General features: G+C 40.1%; 1 protein-coding gene across 2 annotated transcripts in view; it reads right to left on the bottom strand.

Annotated features, from left to right (window-relative positions):
* Positions 1–628: 628 nt before the first annotated feature.
* The window catches only part of LOC127024807 (ADP-ribosylation factor-like protein 8B), a 28,624-nt gene continuing 12,870 nt past the window's right edge, over positions 629–16,382 (bottom strand). Inside the window, exons 3-7 of one of the 2 annotated variants that reach the window (XM_050909497.1) lie at positions 10,039–10,112; positions 9,588–9,681; positions 7,369–7,436; positions 3,824–3,894; positions 825–1,022 (exon numbers count right to left, since the gene is read on the bottom strand). In XM_050909497.1, coding sequence (XP_050765454.1) covers positions 973–1,022; positions 3,824–3,894; positions 7,369–7,436; positions 9,588–9,681; positions 10,039–10,112 — 357 coding nt within the window. In that variant the 3' untranslated portion in view covers positions 825–972. Of the gene's footprint in view, positions 1,023–3,823; positions 3,895–7,368; positions 7,437–9,587; positions 9,682–10,038; positions 10,113–16,382 lie in introns of both variants that reach the window. The other variant, XM_050909505.1, reaches the window with a different exon arrangement.

Raw genomic sequence — 16,382 nt, 5'->3', positions numbered from 1 at the left:
CTTTGTAAGATGTTAGCAATGCATCAAAATTTAAAAAGTGAATCGCTCCTTTAATCCGTTTCAAACGAACTAATCCTACTTCAGAGCTCAGCTATATTAAGCTGTATACTCGAAAATTCTGAAGGTTCGGGAAGGAGTAGGAAGGACTGGAAGGAATAGTCCAGAAGCACTGTGAAAATTATTTCATTCACAATAAAAATTCTTAGGAAATCCTTGCATTTTGCGGGTAATAATGTCAGAAAGGATGCACATACTCTCACCTGCTCTCTCTCTTTATTGCCCTCTCTGTTTAAGAGAGAAAAACATCCACTGCAATTCCAGACTCTTTCCCCTCCGAGCAGAGGAGGACAGGATTGTCTAGAATTTGTTTTATTTTTGAATGCCCAGAGAATATTCATATGAATCATTTACATTAGTGACTGGAAAAACTAGATAACTACAGATACATGACTTTGGAAATAACTTCTCACCAATCAGAGTATTTGAAAGTGTTGTGATTAACAGCATTTTGTTCAAATAAGATGCTTTTAATTGTGGTTTTAATTGATTATTGATCATTAACTATAGGTGTTCGCAGGGAAAACATTCTGTACGAAAAATTATGATATGTTCAAAAAACCCAGTCATATCTGTTTCCACTGTGCAGTTTATTCAGTTTCACATTAGAAAAAAATTACTGAGTATTTGACAATTCACATGCATAAACTCAAACATTTCAGCCCCAAAAAGTATTGACTTCTTTCAGTCTTGTATTAAGGCGTTCAGGAATTTCACCTAAGCAGACAAGTATCTGGATTTTTAAAAAAAGAACCAAGATAGAGAGACAAGCTATAACTCAGTTTTACTTCTGTTAACAAATACAATCAAAGTGAGTCCTGGTAGTATGCAGTTGCATTCTTCATCTTTTCAGTTGTGTATAGCTGATAGGAGTCAAAGTGATTGGGAAAGAATTATCTTCAGCAAAAGTTTTCTTCAACAGTGTCTTGATTTGGAGTGCTGAATGAGCCACTGTAATGTTATGTCTGCCAGGACAGATAAAACAAAATGAAAACTCAACAGACTGTTTGCAGAGTGTAAAGGGACAACAGAACACCAGCAGGTTAATACAAATAAAAAACCCCCAAACAAACAAAACCCAGAAACCACAGGTTCTCATTCACACCTAATTAAAAATTCAGTACTTAAGACTCCAAGTGGGCTTTTTTCCTGTTGTTTTTTGTTTGTTTTAAAATTATGTGCATTTTGTATTCTTGAAATATAATGACTGACATCAAATTCTCTAAGTCACAGATGAAGAACTGTTGGAAAAGCAAAGATATAAGATGACCATAAAAAGAACTGTAAAATCCAGACTGGAATGAAATGCAGTGTGAGAACAAAGGCAGAAATACACGACCAGAAGGAAAGAGAAGGGCAAACATCTGACAAAGCATTAAGAAGCCATTTAGGTAGGTTGTAGGAGTCCAAGGTCTCTGAAAGACATGCAACGCTAGACTAAAATTTGATAGCTGAGATTGGTACCCCTCCTGATACAATCTAATGCATTGGGCTGAAAACTGCAGCAGTTCACAAACTGATTCATGAGCAGATTAGATGTTTTTGCCTCAAGGCAGTAACATCTGTCAGGGAGGTAGGAAGGTTGTCAGGGGGCAGCAACAGCTCTAGCCCTCAAATTTAAATTTGTTGCCACATCTGTCCTAAGTTCAAGACAGCACTCCATGAATATCCTGGCAGACCAGCTTAGGCACCGAGACTGCAGACAAGAGCATCCCACGGCATCTAAAACAAAGCTAATAACTATATACTAATCTTCCAGACTCTCTCAGGACACAGCAACTGGCAGCCTTACACCTACACCTCCTGATGGGACCAGTTATCTAGGCTATAGTTTGCACTGAAAAATGACTATCATCTCATTCAACTGCATTGACATCAATCAAAAATGCAGAGGAAGAAGACAGCTCCCAGTCTTCTCCTTAACAGCCTAGTAGTTTCATCACTTTAATAAGCTAAATATATTTTCATTATAGTTTTTCATTATAAATGATATTTTCCAGTCCTTTGACCTCCCTAGGTTCTTGCCCAACCTCTTTTCAGTTTCTCAAGGTCTTCCTCAAAATATGGCACACAGTGCTCCAGTAATGCCCGCACTGTTCCAAACACATGCGATATACGCAGTCTGCTCCCATTTGTTATTTCTTTGGGCAAATATTCAGGAACCAGGTTAGCCTTTCCAGGCACAATGTTAGACCGGAAGATATTTGACTGATTCTCTGTTAAGATTTCAGTCTTTTTCATCACTATTCCCAGAACTTCCACAAGTAAGTGATCTACACAGTTCTGCATTAGTGATCATTCTTTTCATTATTTTCCCATTTGCAAATTTTAGCATGCTTTTTTTGCATGCTTTTCTCCTCCAGGCCATCCATATAAATGAACCAGGATCAAAACCTATTTTCTCCAGGATCATTTCAGACATTAAGCTGTTTTTACCAGTTTCTAGTCACAATACCACTTTTGAGATCCTCCACTGCAGCCTTGCCAATTTGATGAGGATCAAGCACTGCATTTCTAAAACCTCAATCACCTTCACTGCCCTTCACCTGTGCAGACAATCCTGACTATGTTGTGTTCCTCAGTCCTTACATCCCAAAGTCCAATCCTCCCCAGTGTAACAGCACATTCTGTGTATTTCTCTCACTCACAGATAACTGTTGCACCCAAAGCTGCAGCAAACCTGGGTTTGGTCTCCTTCAAACCAACGCACCCAAATCGCGTACACCATTTCCAAGAGAAGCCCTCACTGCTTAACACATCCCTGCACACAGGTGAAATCTCCCCCAGCTTTCTGAAGCCCAGATGTCACGGCATAGTCTCCTCACCACCTCCACTACCTGGTCCTCTCTGCCTAGGATGGAAATTTCCCCTGCTGCTGAGAGAAACTGGCTTTCCTCCCACTCCCACTGTCTCTCATTCAGCTGAGCCCTACAGAGCCGCCCTGCTCTTGTAACAAGTCTGGCTTCCTGAAGAAGCAGCTATAAATATCTACCCAGGCTGTACCCCTCCCATCCAGCACCACTTGTCTTAGCAGCCCGCAGGGAAGAAGGGTGGCACACAGGCAACATGGTCCCAGGCAACTGCGGCTGCTGGCTCAGCCTTTGCTTAACCTCTTTCTCCTACCCTGTGGAGGGAAGGGAAGGGGAGAACGTGACAGAGGAAAGGGACAAGAAAGTGCAAGAAAGGGGGGAGAAAGAGGAAAGGGCAAAAAGCAAAGGCAGATGGGAGACAATTTCATGGGGCTTTTATAGGTCCTCACTGACTTCAGGATACACTCTGTGCGTCTCCAGTAGGATAAAAGCACTTGTCCCTCAGTTTGAGGAACACTACCATACAGCCACATGCATGTAAGGCCTGCTTACAAAGTAAAATCGTGTATGGAGCAAAACGCCAAAATTTTTAAAGTATCACCTAATAATTGGAAGGCCTTCCTCTCCAGTTACTGTTTTTTCAGAAGTAACACAGTTTTTGTGAGGGATTCAATTACTTTGGGTTTTAAATATGTTTTTGCAAGGCCCCTATCAAATTAATTTCTTAACTAACTTCTCACGGAACTAAATAATTCTACAAGTGACTTTTAAATTACACATAATTCTGTATTAAAACAAACACAATTGCATAGAATATTTGCAACAAAATCTTTCGAAGTAAACTGAGATTTTCAGTTATATATTAGAGTTAGATATTAAAATCTCATTAACATTTTTAACATCTGATCCAAAGTACAAAGTATACATTGATGATGCTGTAAGAAAAAGAAGCTTACCGATGTTATCCTTCTCTTTACAGGAAATAGAATAGCAACAGATTTCTCTGTCTTGAATAGCTGAAAGGTTTCTACAGAAAAATAGAATAAAATAAGTAGTGTTATAACTCCACAAAAACTAGCAACAGAAATTTCCATTAAATTACATGTTTTCTGCTTTTTACTCAGTAGGTTCAATTCTATCCTCAGATATTAAATTTTTAAAATATGCTGCTGCACACAAAAAACCCCACGTTTCTTAAACTATAAAGATTAAAAGGTTATAAAGTCATGTCACAAAAATTCAAATTTCTCATTAAGTCAGTGTAATAGTGAATAATAAAAACATAGAAATCCATGAGCTGAAAATAACATTTTGTAGTGGCAACCAAGTAACATTACCACATCCCGGCATTCACCTTTTACTCTTTTCACTTAGAATTCAGAGTTTTTATCTCTAATAACTCTTATAATCAAGTAACAGTACTCAAATGATCACACCATTAATCTTCAGGATTTTTATTATATCATACTTAAATGTATCAGATCCGATTCCTGCTGAAAGGACCCCTCTACGTTTAGGAAGAAACTGATTCTTAATTAACTTCCGCTTCTTTCTGGGAATTTCCCTATCCCCCTCAGAGTTTCTGAGCACTTTGTTATTTTTTCATTTATTTATCCTCACACAAGTGACACAGACGTGCAGGAAACAGATCATGTTCCCAGAGCAGATGGAGAGAAAGAAAGGTACCGAGAAAGAAAGGGTCTTGAGGTCACACAAGAGACTCCAAAGAAGAACAGAACTAAACAGTAACCTCCCTGGACTTCAGGAGAGCATACTTGGCCTCTTCAGGGATCTGCTTGGAAGAGGCCCAAGAAAGCTGGTTAATATTCAAGGATCATCTCCAAGCTCAAGATCAGCCCATCCTAACGAGTCCAGAAAAAAAGCCAGGAGGCGAGTCTGGGAAAAAAGCCAGGAGGCCTAAGCGGATGAACAATGAGCTCCTGGAAAAACCCAGTCACAAAAAAGAAGCATACAGAAGGTGGAAACAGGGACAGGTAACCTGGGAGGAATACAGAAACATTGTCCAAGCATGGAGACACACAGTTAGGACAGCCAAAGCCCCACTGAAATTGGATCTCATGAGGGATGTCAAAGGCAACAAGAAGGGCTTCTAGAAGTACCTAAGTGACAAATTGAAGACAAGGGAAAATGTAGGCCCATTGCTCAATGAGACGGGGGACCTGGTTATACAGGACATGGAAAAGGCAGAAGTACTGAATGCCGCCTTTGCCTCCATCTTTACTAGCAAGGTTAGACCTCAGGAATCCCAGGCCCCAGAGACCAGGGAGAAAGTCTCGAGCAAGGATGTTGTACCCTTGATGGAAGAGGATCAGGTCAGGGAATACATAAGCAAACTGGACATAGAGAATTCCATGGGCCCTGATGGGATGCACCTATGAGCGATGAGGGAGCTGGCTGATGCCATTGGGAGGCCACTCTCGATAACCTTTGAACGATCACGGTGATTGGGAGAGCTGCCTGAAGGGTGGAAGAAAGCAAACGTTACTCGTATCTTCAGAAAGAGCGGAAAGGAAGACCCAGGGAACTACATGACAGTCAGCCTCATCTTGATCCCTGGGAAGGTGATGGAGCAACTAACCCTGGAAACCACTTCCACGCACATAACAGACAAGAAGGTCATCAGGAGTAGTCAGCATGGATTCACAAAGGGGAAATCATGCTTCACCAACTCGATAACCTTCTACAATGAAATCTACAGCTTGGTAGATGAGGGGAGAGCAGTGGATATTGTGTACCTTGACTTCAGTAAGGTTTTTGACACTGTCTCCCATAATATTCCTCATAGACAAGCTGAGGAAGTATGGGCTGGATGAGCAGACGGTGATGTGGACTGAAAATTGGTTGAACAGTGGGGCCCAGAGGGTGGTGATCAGTGGCATGAAGGCTAGTTGGAGGCCAGTGACTAGCAGGGTACCCCAGGTATCAATACTGTTCACCAGCTTCATCAATGATCTGGATGATGGGGCAGAGTGTACCCTCCGCAAGTTTGCTGATGACACAAAACTGGGAGGAGTGGCTGATACACCAGAGGGTCATGCTGCCATCCAGAGGGACCTCCACAGGCTGAAAAAATGGGCTGACAGGAACCTCATGAAGTTCAACAAGGGGAAGTGCAAAGTCCTGCCCTTGGGGAGGAACAACCCCAGGCACCAGTACACACTGGGGGCCAGCTGGCTGGGAAAGTAGCTTTGCAGAAAAGGACCTCAGGGTCCTTGTGGACACCAGGTTGAACATGATCTAGCAATGTGGCAAAAAAGGCTAATGGTATCCTGGGCTGCATGAGGAGGAGTGTTGCCAGCTGGCTGACGGAGGTGATCCTTCCCCTCTACTCAGCCCTGGTGAGGCCATACCTGGAGTGCTGTGTCCAGTTCTGGGCTCCCCAGTACAAGAGGGATGTGGAGCTACTGGACAAAGTCCAGTGAAGGGCCACGAAAATGATTAAAGGACTGGAGCATCTCTCATATGAGGAGATGCTGAGAGAGCTGGGACTGTTTAGCCTAGAGAAGAAAAGGCTCAGGGGGGATCTTATTGATGTGTACAAATATCTGAAGGGAGGCTGTAAAGAAGATGGAGCCCAGTGACAGGACAAGAGGCAATGGGCACAAACTGAAACACAGGAGGCCCCCTCTGAACATAAAGAAACACTTTTTGCCTCTGAGGGTGACTAAGCACTAGCACAGCTTGCCCAGAGAGGTTGCAGAGTCTCCATCCTTGGAGATATTCAAAAGCTGTCTAGACATGGTCCAGGGCACTCAGCTCTAGGTGGCTCTGCTTGAGCAGGTGGGTGGACAAGATGACCTCCAGAGGTCCCTTCCCAACCTCAGCCATTCTGTGATTCTGTGTTTCCTAAGCTCCAGTTTAGTTGCTTAGCCTTTGGACTATCCTTCTATACTGAAACCTGACTTCACTTCACTTGCACTTCCTACTGATTAAAATTATGTGATTTGAGACACAGAATCCTATTCTGCAAAATTATTGCTGTACTGGTCACTTTTACAAAATTGTATATTTCCTTTACAATTACCCTTAACATGCATCAATTTAAGTTACTTTCAGTAATCCATAAGTATATGCTTTGGATACATGCCAAAAATACCTGAATTGCTTACATTTACAGACAGTAGTTTGAAACGGTTCTCTTCTAATGCCATTCGAGCATTAAACTGCCACTACAAAGTACTCTGAAAAGTGTAAGTGAGCCTATTACTATCTGTAGCAGTTGGATCTTCAGCGATGGGAAAACAGGATTATCTGAAACAACTTTATACAACCGAAATAATAATCAAGAGAGGTTCAAATCTACTGTAGTCAGTTATCAGCCTAGATTGCTATTTCAACTGCCAGCAGAGCTCGAAGTGGAGTATCTGAGAATGTAAAAAGGAATCTGTTATAGCTGGTTATTGCCATAGACTACCAACAATTTTCTCTTACATATCGAATTTCACAGTGTTTCAGCTTTTTACACAGGCCAACTACTTACAATTTCTCAATTAACTGCTTTTCATCCAGTGCACCTGGGAGGTCTCTTTTATTTCCAAGGACTAACACCTGAAAGAAATCATTCATATTCATGTCAAATGCAGGAGCAATAAAAGTTTGTCTTTAATCAGTTGTTGGCATTATTTTGGATCTTGTACCCAAGTACTTAGAATGCAATAGCGGACATATTCAAAATGACCAATGACTGTGGGAGCATCATGGAAATCCTGCTCCTAGCCAGGGTCAGATGCTGGATGCACACCCTCTGAAAACTGGATCCAATTATTTCTGGGTGTATCAGTATCAGAAGTCTCCTCTGGAAGTGAATCTCTCCATTCCGGATGGCATTATGGGATGGTGTCAGATTGCATTATGCAACTAAACCTGGAGGAGAGCATGCACCAAGTGCACTCAAGCCACCAACAGACATTCAATCCACAGGACCAGACTAACGTTAATCAAAAGTAGGGCCCCAGAAGTACAGGCTGGGTCCTCAAGACCCAGACATGATTCTCTCTACAGTTTTGCTCCCCTGCTTCTTAACATTGACATACTAAACAGCCAGGCATCCAAACCATGTATCACCCAAGCACCAGCCAAACAACTGATTCCTCGCCCACCCCTTTGAGCATCCATGGCAGAAATCAGAAGTGCAGCCATTAGGAATTAAGTCTGAGAAATGCAGAAAATTTACTGAATAGATGCTGGAACTTAAGAATTCCTACACAATACTTAAGGCTTCAAGTATAAATTAAGGTCAGATGAATGGGTTGAGCACAGTCTAAGATAAAGTAAGCAATGGAAGGTTTTTCTAATTATCATTGCATTATTGTTTTCCAGATGTGTTACAATTCTGAGTCAAGATTGTGCCATTATTTCCCATGAATCTGGAACACATTAAAACTCATTACTTGCAGTCTCAGATTAATAAAGCTACCTTAAAATCTATAATGCCAAAGCCTGAGTACAATAAATTGAAGGAAGTTCAATACTAGTTACTACCTATGAAATAAAAATAAGTAAAAAATACATTACTGCACCTTGAAAATTACTCTGCTGGTCAGGCTGGGCAATTGGAATGTGATATTATAACATATAAAAGGAAAGGAACTTAATTAAATACTTCTGAAGATATGACAGACCTATCATTTCAGGAAGGAAAAGTGCGAAGTAAAACAGGATGTGAAGACAGTACAAAAGACAATGTCACTCGCCATGAATAGCGTGACTGTAGATTTCTGTAGGATTTGTTCAATATGTACTTCACATAAGAAACCGGAACAATAACAGCAAACCTTATAAAAAACACAGAAAGTCACTTGAAAAATCCTCCTTCGAGAACGGATGTGTGAGAACTTTATTCTCACAATGATTTCATGTTGGCTGTCTGTCTACTCATCCTCAGATGACTTCAATGATTTGCACTGGCCAAGTGTCCAAATATTTGCTTACAAAAAAGGGGCCAAGCAAAAGCCATCAAGTTGTGAGTAACTTCTTCCTGATTTGTATGTAGCACTGTTTTCTTTCTTATGATCAAAGGTATGAACCCTTGCTTGGTGATGTCAGCATCAAAGATCAGTGGTAACCTGATTGATTCCTACTAGCTCTAAATTGGCAGATTACATTTAAGTAAACAACATTAGTCTCCACCTCCATAATTCCTCACTAGAATTTCAGCAGAATATACTATTCTTTAACACTTCCTACTGGAGAACAGATGCATATTTGCATTTTTTCCATACAGTTTAGTTTGAAAAACTAAGATGTCAAGAAAAAGTCAGGACACAGAAAAAGTCAAGCTCCTCCACAATCCCTGGAAACAGAGGATGCTATTTGATGTCAGTGTATGCCAACCTTCAGAAAGACAAATCTCACATGCCTTAAGATACTGCCAGAAACATATCTGGGTCACTGGTTCAAACCCAGCCAACAAGGGGACTAACTGGAAGTAATTACTGTCTGATAATGTCACATGTGAAAATGAATTTTTTCCTAATCTATTCTGACCTTTAGACTGGAAAACGTACAAACACACTGCAGCACTGATAAGATGTTGAGTCCTCTGAAAAAATGTCACAATAATTTTTGTAAGAGCGCTCAATGTATCAAGGCTGCATCAAGTATTTAAGCTAGTATTTTCAAGAGTCCAGAGGAACCAATTCATGAGGATTTACGCTACATTGTCTACATTCAGGTAAGAATAATAATCAAAATACTTACTGGAATTCCATGCAATTGTGGTTTATCTATCAAACTGTGTAGCTCATTCTTTGAAGCTTCTACTTTTTCTAAGTCTGCTGCATCCACCATGTAACTGCAATGGGAATATAGTTATTTATGGTATAGTCTATTACTTGCAGAAAGTTGCATTAAAAGATCTGAAATGTGACAAATGTGTTTGCATTGACAACAGCATTAAAACAGTCCCGAGTTGTATAAGCCCTGCATTTATTAATACAGGAAGATACAGAATTAAATACAAGCTGTGGGGAAAAAATGGCCTGGAACATGCAATTACTTAGATACCTGGGTTGCTGGATGTGTAAAACACACTACTTTTATCGTATTGGGTCTTCTTATGTGATGGAGGTGGACAGGAAGAAAAGCATATCTATATTAATAATACATATTTTAAAATACATTTTCTGTGGGCATACACAAGAAAACTTACACAACTGCATTGACTCCTCTGCAATAACGCTCCCACATGCTTCGAAACCTTGGCTGCCCTCCAATGTCCCATACCTGGAAAAGGTAAGAACACCCCAACCCCAAAACATTTTTGAACTACACAGTACTAACAGAACAGAACAAAAGAATTCTTACATGCAGCATGCAGGTTGTATTGACAATGCCTAAATGTAGGCAGTTTTTTAAGTGACCTTCCTCAAAAAGACGGGTCTTCTCAGCCCCTTCCAGTCAATGGAAGGGGACAGGCACATTCACAGGGCAAGTCAGTCCTGCGACCTTAGCAGCTCCAAATGTCCATTTGGAGAACTCTACCCTTTCCCACTCACTGCAAGAAAAGTCTTAGTCAGATACCAAAGTGAATTCTGCAAATACACAGTCTAAAACTCAGAAAGAATAGCATCATCATATGAAAACAGTTATGAAGTTGCATTTTTTATGGGGCTAGGGAGACCTGAGTTAAGAATGCATCAGGCCTTCAGCAGGATAAAGACAGATACTAAGTAAATAAAGAGTAGGTCGGAGAGCAGACTGAGTACACGTAAAGGATGATATACTCTAGGGAGCTCCAATACCTCCATAGCTCTCCCATTTGTTTATCAAATGTGCTTTAAAGACACATGGATTAACTGATCAGAACCAGAAAGGAAACAGTAGTGTAGGGTAGGCCTGCAGTGATTAATCAGTGAATCTTAAGGAAAGGAAGCTCAAAGTCTGCCTGGGATTTTATAAAGCTCAAATCCTGCAAATACTTACGCATGCTATTAGTGTCCGGCAATCCCACTGAACTCCTTATCATTAAAAGGCTAGCACATTATTTTTCTGTACAGGAGTGACTTATTCTGCCTTGCTTGCAAAAATTCAGTATTTTTGGTGGATGACAATAATCTTGTTTCAAAACTGTTTCCAAGATCAAAATACCAGGGAAAGGATCTAAATCATGCAGGCAAGGGCTGCGTGATGATGTAGCTGTTGCAGCTACATCCAAAGACAGTTGTGTTACAAGTGACACACCTATTAAAATAGTGATGAACACTTAAAAATAAAAGGAATGGGTTTGTTCCTATGTCAAAGACAAAGAGAAGTAATTATTTATTTTAATCAGATTTAGCTATTAAAACAATAGGTACTGTATACCAGATCTGAGAGGCACATCCATTACAGCACAAACTAAATTTGGAAGTAACATACACAGAGGCAAAATTTTCTTAAGAGTTGTTTTCATATTTATACTTTATAAATCCAAACATATTAAACCTGCTGTGGCAATAAAGACTTGCACAAAAGAGCAAGACTTAATAGACCCTTTGGATAAGGCCTTTTTCAACTAATGTGGACTATATTTTTAATTCTACAATCCATAAATTGTATTTATGTATGAATTTCTCTATCATTTTCAACACCTTATGTTCATATTTTAGAAAAAAATATTTCCCAATTCACCATTAAAATCATTCCCTGATTGAGATCTTATTGTTCCTTCTGGCATAAAATTAGTATATCACCTAAATGTAGATTGCCTTTGATCCCCTTTATAAGATCAAGAATTTTACACATTAAAGAGAGTTGAGTGAACTTCTGACCATGAACTGGGTATCAATTATCATCTGCACTGATATTTGAAGCGCTGTTTCAAAAGTCTTAATAAAATAAACCTTTTATTTTAAAAGCTTGAAAGAGATGAGCACACAGTTCAGTATTATAGTTAGATGACAAACCTCACACCAACACTAATTATTCCAATAACTCATCAGGACCTTGAAACTATCAGTAACCATCTGGTGCACATCTGTGTGTCTGGAAAAAGAAACCAAATTATTTTCTTGGTAGATCAGAGAAGAAAGAAGGGGAAAGAGGACAGGGAAGGCCAGTAGTAAGATTAGATCTTTGGAGACTGACAGCGATTATTCCTGGTAACCAGAAAAATCTACAAGATGATGTAGCCTGGACTAATCACAAAATAAGTAATACAAGATAAAGAAATACTGGGTTTGTCCTTGTTTGATGATATACTATATCTATACCATATTAAACTGCACTGCAGAACAAGTATTATTCTCACTAGGAGAAAGAGACACCTTGAAACAATGGAAAGATAAGTCATTTCCAGTCAGTTTCCCTAATAAGGCTTACAGCTATTCATTAAAGTACAACATGAAGGACGTAAGATAGCCTAGGTGTTTTTAACAGTGCTTGCGAACCCAGTTTACATCAATATAGTACGTTATACTTACCTGAAATAGGGAAAGAAAATAAATGCATTAAATAAAAAAATCCTCACCTCTTTGCCTATGAAATTAAAATGGTCCTAGTAGTAACTTTCTAATACTCTTTATTATATTGAATAGCCAATGACAGAGTTAACTACTTTATTCAAAACACCAATCTCTGCCCCAAACCATTTCCACTGTAAATGACTGAACAGACAGAACTGTGAGAATAAAACAGGCACCCAGGAAGGAAAGGGGAGAGGTCTTAGCATTAAAGAAGTTTTCTTGCCTTGCATGTTTTGTACATCACCTATTTTTGTATCCCAGTATTTAATACATAGGTAAAAAGTATACTCTGGGTGTGAACTGGGAGAGGCAGGAGACTACACCTTAACAGCAGAATATACAGCTAGCTATAAAAAGTTTGTTTTGTCCGGGTGTTTTTAAAAAGAGACTGGACTTCAAATTGCTCCCATGGCTTTCGTTGGTCCCTTATGAATAAAATTTTTGTAATATTTAAGAGGTAATTTTACCCCTAGAAGACCAGCTGATCTTAACAATCATAAAATGCACACAGAACGACCAAACCAAACAGAGAAAAAGTTTCTTTGATGCCCAGTACCACTGCCTCAGAGATTAAAATCTCAAGTTGTTGTTTAGGCTCAAAGGCGTGCATCTTATTCCTACTGCATTTTATAAATCACTGTTTTATTTGTTCCTGTCTACTCCTATAGAGTAGTAATTCTTATTGTGCTTGCAGGTCTGCATTCTCATAAAATAATGCAATGTTTTAATTTGTAAACTATTAATCACTGTACTTTGGACTCATCTTTTACCATACCTGTTAAATCAAATTCATCTAAATCAGGAATCTCTCTGGATATGTCTCTTGTTCAATTTCCATACTGCATGTGGCTCTAAGGCTCCTTCTTAAGACTGCAGCTATCAGCTATGTTTAAGAGCAAATATTTTTCTTTTGCACAGAGGTATTATGACAGTTGAGCAAAAATGCAGCTGGGGAATACATTCAAAGGTTTTTCGAAAGGTTTCAGTTACACGAAGGCTCATTAACACTCTAGTTGCATTTCTTTTAATTAGCTTATATTGTGGGAGGGCTTGACAGTTAATAAGAAAGCTGCAGGAAGGGAAAAGTAGTATTTTCTAGATGTCAGTTTTACATGGCTTTTTTTCAGACATGCTGGGTAGGATATTTCTTGTGGACAGAGATGTGTACAATGACACATTTGTATCTTGATGTCAATGCATGGGTTCAGCACCTAAGATCTCACCGTAGTCAGTGAAACCCAGACAGCTATTCAGCTGACCAGATGTAACGTCTTCTTTAAGATGACAGAATTATGCCCTAGGCTTGATGTACTGACTAGCGCTCCTCTGACTGTTATTAAAGGAGCTTAACCCTCACTGCAGAAATATAGCTGTTTACATTCAGGCATCTTAATTTGCAAGCTGAATCCAAAACTACAAATACCTGGGCTCAGAAATATATCTTTCTGGTTGGAAGTATTCAGAAACCTAACCTGAACAAACAGGTGAGGAAATTCTAAACACAGAAAAACATTTGGGCAGAATAAGGTAGCACCAGCAACGTCCAACACTACATTGTACACAGACACGTCCATGTATACTGAGATGTGACTAACGAGCTCATGCATACACAGCAAGCACAGTCACAGCATTCATAGCCCACTCAATGCGTAATGACAAGAAGTAACTGGAAAGCATGGGATTCATTTCGCTCAACTTCAGCCACCTAAAATGTAGGCATCTAATCCAAGTGACTAAAATCCCTCTATGGCTACTGAAGAGCTCAGAGGGCACCCACAGCAGGAAATTATTCCACCTTGCCTACCAGGTGAACCATTCTTGCAAAGCACTCACTGCTCTCCACCGAGTTTAGACAACTGGCTCAGGCTGGCTTCCTCCTTTTCACCTGGCTAAGCTCAGGGGAGACAAACCCTAAATATTCACCTGTTCTAGACTGGAATCTTCAACCAGTGATGTTCAGCTTCCCCGTCTAATAAACAGGAAAAATAAAAAGAGCTAAATCAAATAACCTTAAAATTTCTAATAAATTGCCCTGGGGATACAAAACTATAGAGCCTTACTTGTAGTACCAGCCATATAACCTATTATCTCAGAAATCGTTTTCTGAACCTCGTGCTGCTTACCTCCACGTTGTGTTCTAAGGCAGGAGAGTACGAGGGAACCCAGCTTTAGAGATAAGACTGTAATCCTCTCAATCAAGACGTAACACAACTCTAAATAAAAGGAGCCAATCCATCCTAGCCTCAGCATTGTGTCCTCCCCAAAGTAGAAAGCCCTGATTCTGCGTGACCACGTGCAATCCTTTGTATCCTCCTTTCACACGATCATGAATCAGTCTCTAGACATCAAAATCCAAGAGATTCTCGTGAAAGTAGGCATATAGAAGTTGTAAGCTGTAAGCAGAACTTGCATTTGGAAGACTGAGGGCAAGCAGACCCAGAGGCAAGGACACTGACAGCTCAAAACAGCCAATCAATAACTGCTGTAGTGATTATTAATTTTGCTTGTCCTTGAAGAACATATAACCATGAAAGCAAAAATGAGTATTTGCTCAACAGCAGAGAAAAGCCAGGAGGATGTGCAACAGTGTGTATGCTGGGAAAAGGTAATCTAATATTGATAGATCAGACAAGAAAAGGACATTCTCCCATGACAGATTTAACCCTACAGAGCAGCTCCCTGGCACTCTCCTTGTGTTCCCCCCTTGCTCTCTACCTCTCAAGTCTGAGCAATCCTGACAGATTCCCAGCATTTATCAGTGAGGCAAAGCTGCTGAAGACAGAGCTAACTAGGGGCAGCATTTATGGTTCCCAGGTGTCCCAACAGGATGTTGGAACAGAACATATGTTTATATAAGCTGCAGATAACTTCAAGCTGGGAGTGGATAAAAAGAAAAGATCAGAATCCTAAAGTATCCGGGCCAACTAGAAGGATGGTCTGAAATAAGGCAGCTGAAATTTAACACACACAAGTTCAGAATGCTACATTTGTATAGAGGGAACCAAATGCACTAGCACAAAATGGATAATAACCAGGTAGAGGTGCAGGACAGAAAGCTTGAGCAGTTCACAAACTAAATACGTGTTTCAACAGCGTTGCAGATCTTAAATCAGCATGTACTAGCAGAAGCATCTTATGTATGATTTTGGAAGTATGTACTGCCCTGTCCTCAGTGTCAGGGAGGCTCCTGTATTGGTTTTGAGCATCAGCCTATAGAACAGACACAGACAAATTTGAAAAAGTCCAGATGAGAAAGAAAGGGTGAGATTTTGAAAATATGACCTATAAAGAGGGAAGGGGGGGAGCAAAACCATAATGTTTCCCAGGAAATGGCTGCCAGATACAGAAGAGAAGAAAAAAGCAGCTCAATTTGTGATGACAGCAACCCATGTCAGATATTAGGAAAAAAACTTTCTAACACTTAGAGTGAAAGAACATTGTACAAAACAAGGGATATTGTAGAACCTTCTTCATGAAAGAACAAATTTTAAGAAACAATTACCTAAGATATTCGGCTAAATATCTGATTCACCTCAGAGCACAAGTTTGGTTTAGATGATTCCTTGAGATCAACTCTTGGTCCTCATTTTTAGGAGTCCTAACAGTTATTCTGAATGACTGGTGAGAGATTCAATACTGCCTGTTCTGACTCAGGACACTGGCTTCTGGCCCCCTGTGTTTGCCCCAACCACTGTAGAGGTTCCTATTAATGCATGATGCTGTCTCACACTCTGCAGCACACAACTCCCAGCACCGGTACAGTCTCCAAGGCTTCTCGTCCCAAACTATCAAATGGGAAAGTGCTTTCATACTTTTCTTTCTTAGTTGATCATTGAGTAATTCTGAGTATGCTCCATACTTATTCTCTGAGCCACTCTCTAACCCTCATTTAACTCGTTTTCACAGAATCACAGAACCACTGAGGCTAGCGGGGGCCTTTGGAGATTGTATAGTCCAACTCGCCCTGGTCAAAGCAGGGTCACCTACAGCAGACTGCTCCAAGGATGGAGACTCCAGAACCTGCCTGGTCAATCTATTCCAATGTTCAATC

The sequence above is a fragment of the Gymnogyps californianus genome, chromosome 1 (genome assembly GCF_018139145.2).
Source record: "Gymnogyps californianus isolate 813 chromosome 1, ASM1813914v2, whole genome shotgun sequence".
Taxonomy (NCBI): domain Eukaryota; kingdom Metazoa; phylum Chordata; class Aves; order Accipitriformes; family Cathartidae; genus Gymnogyps; species Gymnogyps californianus.
The sequence above is the reverse complement of the archived record's forward strand: the minus strand, read 5'-3'. Positions and strand labels throughout refer to the sequence as shown.